This window comes from Solanum dulcamara, chromosome 10 (assembly GCF_947179165.1).
Source record: "Solanum dulcamara chromosome 10, daSolDulc1.2, whole genome shotgun sequence".
Classification (NCBI taxonomy): Eukaryota; Viridiplantae; Streptophyta; class Magnoliopsida; order Solanales; family Solanaceae; genus Solanum; species Solanum dulcamara.
Window position 1 is genome coordinate 54,781,107 of NC_077246.1, and position 16,641 is coordinate 54,797,747.

Here is a 16,641-nt window from a genome sequence, read left to right on the forward strand (position 1 = left end):
TATATGTGTGTTTTTAATATAAGAATAATATGATAAATACTTATTAAAATCTTATAGGCATGATTTCTACATGAATTATATGCTGAAAAGATTCTTAAAACATATGGGCATGATTTCTAGATTGATATAACATCACATTATAAGGGACATGATTTTAACCGGCAAGGTCAATTTTAATCTACGAACATGATTTCTATCAACATTCTTAAAATATAATTTTTATATCTAAATGACACGTTGGAATTATTATTAAAATCTATGAATATAGTTTCTAGGTAATGTAATATGTTGAAAATATTTATGAAAATCTTATATGCATGATTTATGTATGATGTAAACGAAATAACGACATCTTAAACTTTCGTCGGCAACTCTTCGTGTATTGAACTTTGAAGTTCAAACCCTGCTAAACCATAAAAATACAAGCAGTACACTAACAATATAGAGGTATACCATAATTATATAATTTTACCTTAACAAAGAAATCAAATAAAGATAAGAATACATTTAAAAAATTATAGATTCATATATGAAAAGAAAAGTTGGGACTAACCTGGATATTTCAGTTAGGAAGAATAAGCAAATAAAAATCTGAAAAGCGATACCAAGAACTAGAAACAAGAATATTAAAGTATGAAAGAAACCTTTTCTTTCTGTTTTTTTTTTCGTTTTGGGTGTAAGAAAAATATAAAGTAAAAATATTTTCTTTCTTTTCTTTTACTACTCTATGTGTTTGTGTTCTTGTCTTTGTGTGTATGTTTTCTCTCTTTTCTGTTTGTATTTGTGTGTGTCCTTTAAAAAGAAGATGTAGCCTTATTTATAATAATCAAAACAATCATTAAACAAGAAATCCACTATTTTTTAGTCAGACTTTTCCCCAAAATAGTCAATAAGAGGAGCCAAAATTCACTAAGGGATTCCCAAATTTCAACAACAAAATCAAGCAATATTTCAACAACAAATCGATCAAGATTTTCAACAACCAAATCAATTATTAGTTTGGTCAAATAATTCAAAAATTGGTGAAAAAGTCAAGAAACACAACTAAACAAGACCTAAAATTATGGCAAGAGAGGCCCTTATCAATAAATGTAAAAGAATTATTTCCTTAAACGAATAGAGACTAAATAAAAAATAAAAAAAATTAAACAAAGACTACCATAAAACCCAAAATAAAAATTTATTTAAATTGCAACAGCAAGTTACTTGAAAATGAGGAAAGCTAAATTTCAAGGACAAAATGAAAGTCTATTACGTAAGTAGTAGACAAGTAATCATCCATCCCAATAATTAAAGTAACCAAACTATTTTAAACTTTATTTTAAAGTAGTGGGGTACTAACTTTATTTTAAAGTACTAGGGTATTAACTTTATTTAAAAGTAGTGGGGTACTAACTTTATTTTAAATTTAATAAAGGGCAAGATTAATTTTTCTAAATGCCAAAATAATTATTAATTGTTACTAATTTAAGAAGAAAAAAATGTTAATTACTAATTATTTTCCAACAGTCAAACATTTCCATCAATAAATTATGCCATAATCAGTAAAACACTAAACCTTTCCCGAATCTAAATCAAGAAAACAAAATATCGGTTATCAATTAGCTAATAAACAAATAACCAGATTAAAGAATATGCATTTAGACAATGACAAATACTAACAATCTTACTATAAAAAAAATAAAAACCTCAACTATACTTGTCCATAATTAAAATATAAGAACATGAACATGGACAGAAAACAACAACATAAACATGTTCTCTAATCTTAATCGACTAAGAACGAATAAACATTTAAGAACGATCTACATTTGTGCATAATTAAAATGTAAGAACATGAACTTGAACATGAACAGAAAACAACAACATGAATATGCTCTGTAATCTTAATCGATTAAGAACGAACAAACATCTTTGAATCTCAAGTTTAACAAATCATTTGAAAAGAAACAAAGAACTGAAGAGACGAAGTAGGAACGTGCCTCAGACGGACCTTGATAAGATCCGTCTCTAAATAAAATTAGATCTTGAACATGCACCCCAAGTCTTGAGTTGGGTTAACTACTAGCCAGATTTTGCTTGTCCAGTCTCTCCGACAATCGACTGGAGGAGAGAAGTTTTCACTGGTGGAGAGACGTGGGCTGATGGTTCACTGGTTGCAGCGGCGCATGGAGGTTGAGAGGGAGAAAGAGGAGAGAAAGAGGGAGATCGAGAGGTGTGTAGTGGTTCAGTGGTGTGTGGGTGTGCGGTGCTGCTAGACTTGAAGATGGAGAGAAAGAGCAGTTGTGGCTGCTTGGTAGAGATGGGGCGGCGGTGCAAATGGAGGAGAAGAGAGGTGCATGGTGGCTGTTTGGTGGTATTGTTCGAAGGAAAAGCAGCAACGGCGTGAGGGGTCGTTTGGTGGTTGTTGCTGTGTGGTCGGAGATGAGGAGAAAAGTAGCGTGAGGGAGACGATGGTGGAGGCGACGATCTCGCCGGTGGAAGCGACGTTCATGGAGGTGGCGGCTTTGTGTCTTCTCTTCTCTTTGAAGAAGATGAAGAGTAGAGAGAGAGTTAGGTATTCTCTTTTTTTGATGAGAAGAAGAAGAGTCGAATGTTTTTTAGGGTTTGGATAGTTAGCGATAGGAGAATAATAGAATTAAATCATGGTCATTGATCAGTATAAATGAACGGATGTGATTAAAAGAGAGATTTAAAGTTAGACCACATTGAATTTAATTAGGCTAGAGTTGAAATGAATTGGAATCTATTTGGCTAGAATTTTAATAAATTGGATAAAGAAGACTATTCTTAAAAATAAAAATGAAGGAAAAATTGAATAGATTGTTATCTAATTAATAACCATAATATATATATTGAATAAGTAAAATCATAAACTTTATCAAGTAATAATATTATATATATAAAGTAAATATGCATGTACATACAATATATATATATATATATATATATATATATATATATATATATATAATGCCCACATGTATATAATACATACTAAAATAGATGTGTAATTAATATAGTTAACTAAAATATATAATAAAATTAATTAGGTAATAAATTTATAAGCACCTGTATATAAGACATATTAAAATAGATATGTAATATGTTCATATTAATATGAATAAGTAAACTATAAAATAAACTTAGTTAGAAAATATTTTTTACATAAATAAAATACACACATATATATAATATATACTAAAATAGACACGTAAAAATATTAAAACGTATGAAGCTTGTTATTTTTAAAAAATAAGAACAATAAGGATAATAGTAATAATATTAATAAGTAGCAAAATATTATAAATTATGAATGTCAAAAATATATGATTTATTGGGTAAAACTAAATATAAATTTATTTCTTTAATAAAAAAATAATTTTGAAAAATGTCTATCTATTAAGATAGCAATTCGAAAAATAATTATAGGTCGGTCAAAATTGGACATCAACAAGGTGTTGACTGACCACTGCAATTTGCAGCATATATTCACCCAGAAGGATTTGAACTTGAGACAGCGAAGATGAATGGAGTTGCTCAAGGACTATGATGTCACCATCTAGTATCACCTAGGTAAGGCTAATGTGGTAGCAGACGCATTGAGCTGGAAATCGGTTAACGTGCGCAGTCTAGCCTATTTAGGAGCCTGCAAGTGGCCCTTGGCCAGAGAGATTCAGGCCTTGGAGGCCAACTTTATTAAACTAGGCATCTCAGAAAAAGGAGGGGTGATGGCCAGTATTGATCTAAGGCCTACTTTTATCGAAGAGATTAAGGCCAAACAGTTTGAGAATGTGAACTTGAATGAAATTAGAGAGAAAAATTTGATGGGAAAGGCCCAAGATGCAGTCCTTGATGTAGGTGGGGTGCTCAACTTTAGGGGAAGGATTTGTGTTCCCTGAGTGGATGGCATAATTCAGAAAGTATTGTCTGAATCCATGGCTCATAGTACTTTATCCACCCTGGAATGACCAAGATGTATCAAGAATTGAAGCGTCTATAATGGTAGTTGGGTATGAAGAAGGACATAGCTGAGTATGTAGCTAAGTGTCAGAATTGCCAGCAGGTGAAATATGAGCAACAATGACCTGCAGGGTTTCTCCAAAGGATGCCCATCCCTGAATGGAAGTGAGAACGGATAGCCATGGACTTCGTGGTGGGACTCCCCAAGATCCTAGGGAAGTATGATTCCATTTGGGTGGTGGTTGACAGATTGACAAAGTCGGTCCAATTTATCCCGATTAAGGTGGACTACAATGCAAAACAATTGGTAAAAGTTTATGTGAAGAAAGATAGTAAGGCTGCACGGGATGCCTTTTTCTATCATTTCAGACCATGGTACACAGTTCACCTCTAAATATTGGGTAAGGTTACATGAAGAGTTGGGAACTCAACTCACTTTCATCATAACCTTCCATTCACAGACAGATAGACAGTCAGAGAGGACCATCCAAGTGCTAGAAGATACGTTGAGGGTATGTGTAATGAATTTTGGGGATCATTGAGACAAGTTCTTGTCCTTGTGTGAATTCTCCTACAACAATAGTTACCACTCCAGTATTGAGATGGCACCATTTGAAGTCCTTTATGGGAGGGGATGTAGGTCTCCCATAGGGTGGTTTGAAACTGGAGAAGTGGAGCCTTTAGGGGTGGACTTAGTAAAGGATGCTCGAGAAAAGGTAAGGAGCATCCAAGCTAAGCTTCTAACAGCTCAAAGTCGCCAAAAAAAGTATATTGACCATAAGATAAGGGATATAGGATTCCGATTTAGCGAGCAAGTACTGCTAAAAGTGTTACCCATTAAGAGAGTAATGAGATTTGATAAGAAGGGCAAACTTAATCCTTGTTATATTGGTCTTTTTGAGATTCTTGACCGCGTAGGGCCTATGACTACAAATTGGCTTTACCGCCAAGCTTGTCGGGAGTACATCCGATGTTCTATGTGTCAATACTGAAAAAGTACCATGGGGATGGGGATTACATCATTAAATGGGACTTAGTCTTTTTAGACAAGGATCTTTAGTACGAAGAAGAGCAAGTGGCAATCTTGGATCGTGATGCCCGAAAGCTGAGGACCAAAGAAATTAAGTCTGTGAAGGTTCAATGGAAGCATCATCCATTAGAGAAAGCTACTTGAGAGACTAAAATGACAGGCGACACAAATATCCCCAGCTGTTCGTCGAATCAGGTACCACTCTATCTCTGTCTTAGCCTATTTTTTCTAATTGGTCACTCAGAGACGAGTGATGGGTAAATTGGTATCTATTGTAACGATATGCTTCCGTCATTATGGGTGAGCCAATAGGGAAGAAATTCAGGCTAAAAAAACTTGGGTAGTGACTTTGGAAAAATTGAGTCTAGGCTAGACTTGGATGAATTTTGAGTCAGAGGAAGTTTAGGGTGACTAGGATATGCATAGGGATTTGAACCTATAATATTATTGATTTATTTGATAGCCAAAATTATACCAAGCATGTACGACCTTACAGAATCACATTCGGACGAGTAAAACTCTCGAAATTGAACTTGGCGTGGAAAGTATATTTTAAGGTATCTTGGGATGAGGGTATGCTATGATATGGGATACTTAGAGACTCTTTAAGAGTTTATTGTCTCCTCATATCCCGCCAGAGCGGGAATAATCTTGCTAGGGCGGGGCCGCCAGAGCGAATGATCCCGTTATGGCTGGACAAACGTGACTTAAAGTTGAAAAAAAGTGTCAGAGCAGTTTTTAGTTATCCCACTTCATTCTTAAAAGAACATAAGCGACCTAGGACAATTTTCTACTAAGTTCCAGCACAATTTGTTCCAAAAGTAAGTAAATTACTCCCTAAACTTGTAATTCGATTATTATAACCCATACTTATTGGTGGGTGATCATTGGGGAGGGTTTTGGCCTGAAACTAATGGTGGAAATTAACCCTAGAATGGGGGTTAGGATCATGGGTTTGTCCTAGGAGGATAATTATGTCATAATTCATGTAAATTAGGCATTTGTATTGATCTTTTGTATGTTATTACTGTTTTAGACCAAGAGCAAGTTGACCGAATCCAAAAAGGAAAAGCTCCTGCACTTTAGAGTGGTCGAAAGCTTAAATTCAAGATAGGTCATGATTTTCTCCCTATATGTGAGTCATGTACTTGCTAAATTACTACAATGTATGCACATGTGTATATGAATAGGGAAAAATGTTGTGAACTACGTAAAATGATTACTTATTGGCCATGACTTAAAATAATTGTGTTCTTGAGTGCTATGAAAGTTTGACTATTCATTATGATTGTGGCTGACTTCTATGTTTAGATCGGGTGTCACGTTTCGACACAAGTTTGGATCAAGTGTTATATTTCGACGTAAATATTAGACCGGGTGTCACGTTCCGACACATAAATGAGTGTTTGTAGGTCCCATAAGAAGACCCTTATGTACAATTACATAATATTGAGTATTGGTTATGAGTTTATATTGGTTAAGTTTGTTCAGTATAGATATAATTATGTATATGCTTATTATGTTGTGTTTACTTGTCCATGACTCACTTACTGGCTAGTCGTGTGATTCTACCAGTACACTGTGGATTTTATGTACTTATACTACACTTGCTCTATTTTTGTTGAGTACAGGGCATTTTTAGTTGGATGTGGAGAGTCATCGCATAGAAGACCACTAGTTGACTAGAATTGGAGGGTGAACCATTTTTTTCAGGCTACCATGGACTTTTCTATATTTTAATCCTTTACTCAGGGCTTGACTCTCAAAACACTTGTTTATTTTATGACTTTGGGGTTGCATTCTCTTTCCTTTAGACTGGTTGTTTCATTACAGTTTTGGTACATCAACTTTCAGATTCTAGGGGTATTTTTCCGCATGTTTAATTGAACTGGCTGAGTTTATGGAGACTCAGCACCCTTCTTCTTATATTTAATTTGTTTAGTACCTTAACTACTTATTCCTTGTGAATGTTGTTAGTTTGGGCTGTAAAAATAATTCTCCCACCGAAGGGTTAGTGTAGATGTCAATCACAGCGATTGGGGTCGTGACATCAATACAACTCACATGTGTTTAAACATGTACAAATTCAATTATACCAATTTAGGGATAAATAAAGTAAAGAAAAATTATTTCCAACACTTTTTTTCAAGAAAGAATTTGAGTATTTGAGAGTGCTTCTCCTCCTCGATTTTTTCAACAACTAAGAGGATAACCTAAAGAGTAATTCTATCAATTGTGTGAGGTACAAAGTAAAATTGCTCGTGATATGAATGAAGAAAATAGACAAATGCCTCCTCAATCTATTAGTCAATTCTCAATTATACACCTATATTATACGTCAGTCCTATTCTCCCCCTGAACTACTTTAATATGGAATAATCACCTCCTAAAAAGTCATAACCAATTCTATGTCAAAGTCGTGCAACACACGTAAAGTTCCCATTTTTATCAAACCTAAAAATTAAAATTTACAAAAAATATTTGTTTTCCCAAAATCCTACTGATTTCTATTGAGAATAATAAGAGAAAATGAGGAAAAAGTCTCCACACCCAATTAAAGAAGAAGAACAACTCCATAGCTACACTATATAAGTTTTAATTTGTATCAAATCCAGAAACTAAAATGCACAAACAAATCCAGGAGTGAAAAACAAATTTGATAGAAGTGAAATTGGAAAGTGAAAATTCGGATTCATCATTATTGGTTCATTGTTGTTTGAATTTTTTTGCTGAAATTGTGAAGAGTTCAAGAAGAAACTTGAATTCCATTTTTGAGCTTCATATAAGAAAATTTCTTGTGAGTTAGGTGATTATTGTTACTAAAATACGGTTGGTGTTTGATTAACTAAACATAAATCAGTAGCTACAGACTGATTTGGAGCTTCTAGAGACGAAATTTAGAAGACCACCACTGAAGGACTTTGAAAAAAGCTTGAAGAAATTATGGGATAAATATGACAATCTTGTAATATTAAAAAAAGGGGTAAGAATTAAAAAAATTGAATTAATTATATAATCTCCCATTGGAGATCGACCCACATGGACTATTTAATTCAATTTTAGCCACTTTATGTCTTTTTGTCCAGCCCTTGTGTGCAGGAGCGGACCCACGTGTAGTTGAGGCCGAACCTTCTTCGTTAAAAAATTATATCGTATATATAAAATAAAATTTTTAATTTATGTGTATATATTTAATATTGAACCCCTTGAGCATAAGCCAAAAGACTAGCTCAGTGGCAAATAAGGTTCAATATTTTGCCTTAGTTTGTCTCAGCTCGCGAGTTCGAATCCGAATAAGCACATTTTTTTTCCTGATTAGCGTGTTTAATTTTTTTTTGAACTCCCTTCATAAAATTTCTGGGTCTGTCATTGCTTGCGCACATTTAAGGATTACAAAATATCGAATTAAAAAATTTAAAAAGGTAATAAAATTTCTGTAAAATATAGATGTGTAGTTAAAAATTGACTAATAAGTTCCCACGGCATCTAGTTATTTTCTCATATGCATGCGATGACATAAGATGACGTGCATAGCTGAGGATGAGCAACTTTGTTCTTAAGATATAAATTTCGGAAGGATTGGACCAGGTCTATGACAAATGGTGAAAAAATATGTTGGATTAATCGATATTTACTTTGCTTATCTATAATTTTTATTCCTGCTAAAACTTTAAATTTATCTAGTTATATACTACTATATTTTAAATTTCATTCTGATATTTTTCTCTATTAAGCAAATCATTAATAATATTCTGATATTATTTTAATACTTATTAATATTATATTTATGTTGATTTAATTTTTATTACCTATACAAATATTATTACATAAATAAAAGAAAAACCAGGATGGATATCACAAGAAAACTATTATATTTAAAACATTTCGTTCTGAAAATGGCGATTTAGTTGATCATTAATTGAGTTTTCAAATATATTCTTTCTCAGTTTATAATAGTACAACTAATTGAATAATGTTTTTAAATTGAATAAATGAATGCAAAGAAAAATCCAACAAGCAATAAAAACCCGTGAACCCATAATGAGCTAAGAATCGGAGCACCATTTGTATCATTCTCCTGGGTCGGAGTCAATGTTGTATTCGTCCCCGTATAGTTCGGATTTGACCCGTATAACTCCTGGACCCCCTGAATATCATCATCCACAAGCTCCACTCTTCGGATACCCGCTTCTAAACTCGGGTACATAATCGAATCTTCTACAGATGAATGACCCAAGCCCAATAAATGCCCGATCTCATGAACCGCAACCGATTCAAGATCCACTGCCGATAATATGGAAAAAAAGTTCCCTTCATTTACCGGCACACCATCTACGACCCAATTCTCCTCGCCGTCCAAGTGAAAATGACCCGCCGGCGGCGAAAACGCGTGTGCTAATGTTCCCATCGGACCATCAAACGGCTCTCCATCGTTGTGATCTCCATTGAAAAATCCAATCTTAATATCAGCCAATTCGAACGACGCCGTTTCAGTGAAGCTCAATGGGGTAACCTCCGACCACCGTTCAAACGCGCGTGAGAACACGCTCTTAATGTCATCCGTCAGATTGTTATCCGGAAAAAACGCGTATGTCAAATCCGTCTTACTCGCGGGCCACCTTGGTCTTCCCGGAAAGAAGGAGTAGTGAGCTACCGTGTGCATCTTCGTAGGAGAATCTGCCGGTGGCTTGCCGGAGTTCATAGTACTAGTACCGTTAACTACATCGGCGTTTCCACATCTGGGTTTTATGAGATGCTGAATCGTGGGCGCGTCGAGCACACCGGTGGCATTGAGGTTGAAATTTTTCTGGTAAGTCTTGAGAGCAGATTCAAGAGTATCATCAAAATGATCAGTGAAGTTAGTGAAAGAATTGATGTATCCAAAATGTTGGAAATATTTTTTGATTTTAGCTATGCCGTCAACTTTCTGACCGGAATGACATCCTAATAACTTTTGAAAAGCACTCCAAGAAGTGAGATTGGGTTTGAGTAAAGAAGGAGGGATAGAAGAAATATTTGGAAAGAAATGAGCTGAAGTTGGAGATAAAATAAGAACAAAAGCAATGAGGATGAATAGATGAATCCTCATTCCAAGTTTGTTTTCTTTTTGGCTAATATACTGTTTGTTATATAAGATTTATAGGCTATGGATCTCAAGTTTTTAACGACGATGTAATTGGAGGAGAAAGGGTCTGCGTGGTTTGACTACAAAATCCAAGTCAACAAATGGGGTTTCTTGGAAGTTTTGTGCAAGTAGATGGAATAGTACTAGCTGGTTTTTACAGGTATGGAGAATGGAAAAGGTCGAATTCTTTCTTTTAATTTGTTTGTGTAGTGTTAGTTTGATACACTATTTAATAAAATATTATGTTTGAATTTAATGTAAATATCTTTAAAAAAAAATTCCCCATATAATTTTAGAGCCTATTTGGATTAAAAAAAATTTAAGTTATTTATAAGTTGAAAACTGTTTATTTTAAATATAATAATTTTAAATTAATCAGTCAAACACTTGATACAAAATTAATATATTTAAAGAATTATGGAAAAAATAAAACTCCTTTTTAAAATAGAATAAAAAATACCCTCCATTTTAATTTATTAATGTGATTTTTAATATTTTACATAATTTTTTAATATATAAATTTTATTTTTAAAAAAATTAAATTTTCAAATGTATGATTAAAATTAAATTACATTATATAAAAAGAAAGTGTTGAGTAGTAGGTTAATTTGTTATTTTGGTCAAAGACAAAATGCCAGAGGAAATCACATGCGAAGTTGCCGGGAATCTGGATTGACTTCCCTCTTTCACCTAAAACAGCCTCAAAAGTTCCAATATCCATTATAATGATCTGTACAGCTAAAGGAAACTATAATTGGAGGCTTGTACACTTTTGGTAGATGCTATTTCGTATATATTTTCAATTTTTATATCACAATTTTGTTATTATGATATTTTTATTTATTTATCATATTAAAAATAAATATTTATTTTTATTTAAAATAGTAAGAGATTATTATTTTATATTTATTATTAAATATTACTTATATTTTAATATTAATTGGCCTATAATAATCAAAAAAGATATAGTAAAATTATTATTTAATTACTTTTTAAACGGTGCGTTAAGTCAAACCTCCTTTTTTATCAAATCAAAACAAAAGTAACCAAGACAACAAATAGGGAAAATTAATGTATAAGCTTAATTATTTTCTATCCCTACTTTTTGCTTAATTTCAAAAATTCTTGATTTTTGAAGCCATCAGGATACATAAGGTACCTTTCGGATACATAAGTTTTGATACATAGCCTTCCATCCTGATACGTTATTTAAGGAAACAAAACATAAAAATCTAATTAAATCACATAATACATGCTATCACATAATTCAAACAGGTAATCAACCCCTCCAATCTCGTAACAATTTCATCAAATTCAAAATTCAAAATTCTTCAATAGAGCATCAAAATTTCTTTCAATTTTGGATCAATTTTTTTGAAAATCAGTGAAAGATATATCATGAATATCTCAATTTTGCTGAGACATTCAAAAATATGGGAATCCGAAGTGAGGTATGGACGATACAAAAGTGATGAAATCTTAGCTGAAAAATATATTGTTCGTCAATTTAAAATCATCCATTACAACTGAATTGGACATCGATGAATTAAGAAAAAAAATTGAGATTTGATAGTATCATATTATTTTAAATTAAAATTCTGAAATTGAAACTATTCTCGATTTTATAGGTATGGATCTGATAGTAAAATGTATGAATTTATTTGTATTGTGTAGTTTATTGATTTTTGAATTGTGTTTACTTGATGTATTGAATGTAATGATACATTGCTATTTATGTATCTTGTCATAAAATGTTTAGTAATATAGATACTTAGTATACAAATTAAGCATCTTAATTGTTGTGGGTCAGATGTTTATTTTGAGTCAGATATAAAAGATACATGTAGTTTTATGGTCATGTTATGTATCATGACCAAATAGATTGTTTATGATACACTACTAGACATATATCATATTATTTTTTTGAAAAAATATGTATGTATCATATCATAACTGTACCAAGTTTCATATTTTTTTGTCAGTGATACATATATTTAAGTTTAATATATATGAATTTGATACATATATATTGTTTTCTTATTTAAACAAATGGTGTAATTATGTTTTAGTAGGGAATGATGCATGTGGTTTGATTGTATTTTGATGTATGCATTATAATATGGTTGTTAATAAGTATCAGATCTATTCGAATCTCGTATTTTGTATAATTGTATCCAAAGGCGGAACCAGAATATTTGATAAGGGGGTTCAAGAAAATTAAAAAATAAGGAACTGGATGAAAAAAGTAAAAATATGTGTCATTGCTGAGAATCGAACCCACGACCACGGGCTCAATTACAGGCGCCTTATCCACTAATCCACAATCTCCATTTGTTAAGGGGATGCAAAAATTATATTTGTACATGAATAAAAAAATTCACAATATATATAGTGCAATTTTCCGACGAAGGGGGTTCGGTCGCCACCCCTCGCACCCCTGTAGTTCCGCCCCTGATTGTATCATAAGAATAAAATGTGTATTTAGAATTGATATGTAAAATATGTATCAGGCTAATAATAATTACTTGATACATGTAACAACTAAATGTAACCATTAAGATATATCAAATACATGTTGTATTAATTTAAAATTATCAATTGTGAAACAAGATAATGTTCATGATACCTTACTATATAATGTAGCTTGACGTTTTTGCGAATCACTCTAGCATGTTTATTGAATGATAAGTGATTCATTGGTGATTTATAATGTATGTGATGCTCTGATTACTATAAACCAGATACAATAGCAAAAACATATGAAGTTCCAATGGTTTCAATGTCAGATAAGGAAGATTGGCCGGTTTTAGATAATGTTTTAGATGAAGTAGTGTTACTGCTCAGATTCAAAAGAATGCCTAGACGATCAAGGAAAAGAAGGAAAAATAATCCAGATGAAAAAATAACATCAAACACAAACTGTTGTGGACAAGAAGGTCACAACCCACGAACTTGTACATTCTTTCCCAAGGAGAAGTGACACATTGATTTTATGATACATTAATATTCTTGATGAATAGTCGAGTTGTAATTTTTTCATTGTTCTACTAATTTTTACTACATTGTGATGTTAGATTGACTATTTTTGATACAATATATTTGAGTGTTGCTATTCAATTTAACATTTTATTAACCTTTGAGTTGATATGTGTTTTTGTTAAGAATATAAAAAGATAGAAAATTGTGAATCTGATACACTATGACTTAAAATTTGATATATGTATTAAAAATTGTATCATCTTGTTCCAGTTAAAAAGGTATTTGATACAATATATGTCAAGTTAATACTTGTTTTTATTTAGGTAAAACTTTCAATGTATCAAATTATAAAAAAAGAACTGTTGTGTATCTGATATTCTATGTCATATATTTGATACATTGCATTGAATTTGTGTGAATTGTATCATATATATGCCATTAATGTATCAATATTAGCTATCAAAATAAATAAAATACTAATAATGTCATTTATAAATAAATATTTATGGGTCTGACATTTATTTGTAATGCTTTTTAATGTATCATGAATATTATTAAGTATCATAAGAAGTGTTATGTCTTAAGCGCACTAAAGTTACAGAAAAACACTACATAACTATTTACATGTCGGAATGAATAGCACATTATATTCAAATTTTGAAATAAATATAGACAAGTTTTAAGAGTAACACTCAAAAATTTTGGCAAAAAATATCTTAAAAACAATAAAACATTAAAGGTGTCTATTTGTTGATACATAACTATTCTACGTTAACTAAGTCCTCTGCAGTTGGTTTTCAAAATCATCAATCAATATCGGTGTACGATCAAATTGAGAAAATATGAATGTGTGGATAAAATATATGATTGTCATTTGAATGACATCCTGATTATTCTGCCATCCGCCCATCTGAAATCGTTGAACCAGCAGTCTCTTGTTTACACTAGATTTTGCACCAAAGGAGTACCTTTCAAACAGCCTGCTCGGCGTGAATTTCGAATATCTGAAATCATCAGCATTGTCTGTGCATTTCAGCCCGATTATGATGACAAATTCTTTGATACTAAAATTCAATATATTTTCAATATACGGTTATGTATTATATAAACAAATTATACAAGTTATAGGACATTAGGATTAATGTATAAAGACAGTTGGGTAATGTGAATAAATACATAGTCTCCATAACTGCATATAAAAAACAAAATAATGATATATGATATTTCTTGAAATGTATCTGATACATAGTAACAACATGCTACACATTGATACATGCCTGAAAACACCAATGTTCATGTATCAAGAGTATTGAGTAATGCGTACAGATACATATTCTTCCCAATTTGAATAATGTTGTGGATACATAGCAAACTCTGATACATGATAAATAATACCCGTAATAATGAAGTTGAAATCTACTGACCCGCTTTCCAAAAAAAAATAGAGTTATGTATCAGAACTTTTAATGAAAACATGATACTTTACATCTAGTGTTCATGATACATTAGATTAAGACTGAAATTAAATGGATATATAATAAAACTGAACCTTTGATGATTTTAGGCGTGTAGTTACAAATTTAATTTTTTTTCTCTTTTCTTAGAAATTTTTTAAAAAGTTTTTTCAACATTCGAACCCAAACTCGAACATGAATCCTTCTTACTCTTCTCAATTTGCATGGAACCCACAATCAACAACAGCAGAAACAGAGGGATCGATTTCCATTTGCATTAGTATATTTTGGACGAATTTGAAGCAAAAAAATTTAACATTAAACTACTAAATTGAAAAAAATTGATGAAGAAATATTTCTACCTCTTTGGAATAATGCAACTGAAATTCGAAAGTGGAAGTTTGGTGGTAACCTCTTGTATGCGTGCGTGATTTGAGGCAAAGATTTGAAGATTTGATCTCCCTTTAATACGTGATTCCGTAAAAAATGTGAGAAAAAAATGAAAAAAAGGATTTTGGGCGAGAGAAAAGGGTTTTGTGTTATGTATCGGATGAGTGAAGAGAGAAAAAGAAGTAGAGATTTTGATAAATTTTTTAAATGATTAAAACTTTTAACAAATATAATAATATAAGATGTGTACTTTAATAATTTTTCAAAAATTAATAGGGATTTTCGAGAGAGTAATGTGTAATAGCTAGTGTGATCAAATGGGTCTAATGATGGGTATTCTAAAGTGGAATGCCTCTAAACTAATTAAAACTTGAATAATTAAAATGGCCATCAAAAGTTGATGGATTCTTATGTTTTTCAAGAATTAAATTATTCATCTTAACATTTAATGTTTAAAAATGTAAACTATAAATATCTTGAAATTTAAAAGTTTAGCTTGAAACTTTAAAGAAGTTGTTACGATGCTTGTATCGAAACTATTTACATTTACTAGAATTAACTCTTTAAAATGCTAATTCATGTACCACTTTTCTTTTACCTTTTTTGGACAAATTTTGTATTTTCTATCTCCTCTTAAATCAAACGGTTAAGACTTTAGATGATCCGTCATAATTTGACGTATAAATACATTTGACTTTAAACCACATTGACAAAGAAAGATATAAATATTCACAATGTAAAAATATTTTGATATGAAACTTTATTTAAATTCAATATCTTAACTGGTTTTACAGTCTTAGTTATACAATTAATCAACTAATTGCAGAGTTAAATATTTTATATATTATTAGTATGTGCGTGCGTGCGTGTGAGAGAGATAATAAATAATTCAACTAACTAATTAATTTAAGCTGGTATTGTAAAATGTAAATAAAAACTATGTGAAATTTAAAATATATTAATCGATTAAGTATTTTTTTAGCTCAAAACCTTTTATTATAGATGGACGGATTTCATTCATCCCACTGCACCATGAATACGAAATTAAGCATATATGGTTGGTGAAATAATCTAGGTAATAACAAATGTAAATGTAACATTTGGCACACAAAATAGTGAAAGAAAATCGATTCTTTAATATTGGCTTATTTATGTAAATGCGTCTTTTTTAGGCTTATTTAGATTTTGTTTTTATTTTCAAAAGTTACATAAGTATAACTCTTAAGGAAATTACGTATTCTATGACAGATAACATTAAACTTTGGTTTAATGAGCCCATTTGGATGGGTTTAAAATAAGCGACTTTTATGTATAAAGTACTTTTAGAACTTTTAAGTGATGAAAATTATTTTTATAAATAAGCAGTTGAGTGTTTGAATAAAAGTGCTTATGATGAAAATAAGTTGTTGATGTGTTTGGAAAATAAGTGTTGTTAAGCACTTATTTTCTATTAAAATGACTGAAATACCCTTAAAGGTGTTAACACCATAATAAGTTGATTTAAAAGATTTTTAAACTCTAAAGTTGATTTAAATCACAAGTAATTTGTATTGTAAAATCACTTCCATTATAAAATGTTTATTTAAGTTAATAATTTTATAAATACATGTTACTTAAGGATGCTGCATGTGCTACAAGACCCTCGGCTACTTATAGTGCTAAGGTGTGTGTACACTGTGTATGTTGTTGTTGAAGTACAA

The 16,641-nt window shown here is 31.4% G+C and overlaps 1 protein-coding gene across 1 annotated transcript; it reads right to left on the reverse strand.

The window, feature by feature from the left end:
- Nucleotides 1-8,844: 8,844 nt before the first annotated feature.
- Nucleotides 8,845-10,287, reverse strand: LOC129871628 (metalloendoproteinase 3-MMP-like). The gene has a single exon (XM_055946585.1). The coding sequence runs from the start codon at nucleotides 10,080-10,082 to the stop codon at nucleotides 8,973-8,975; it is 1,110 nt and encodes a 369-aa protein (XP_055802560.1). The 5' UTR covers nucleotides 10,083-10,287; the 3' UTR covers nucleotides 8,845-8,972.
- Between the last annotated feature and the right edge of the window lie 6,354 nt (nucleotides 10,288-16,641).

Coding starts and splice junctions, on each gene's coding strand:
- LOC129871628 (XM_055946585.1), bottom strand. CDS start 10,082: ATGAGGATTCATCTATTCATCCTCATTGCTTTTGTTCTTATTTTATCT.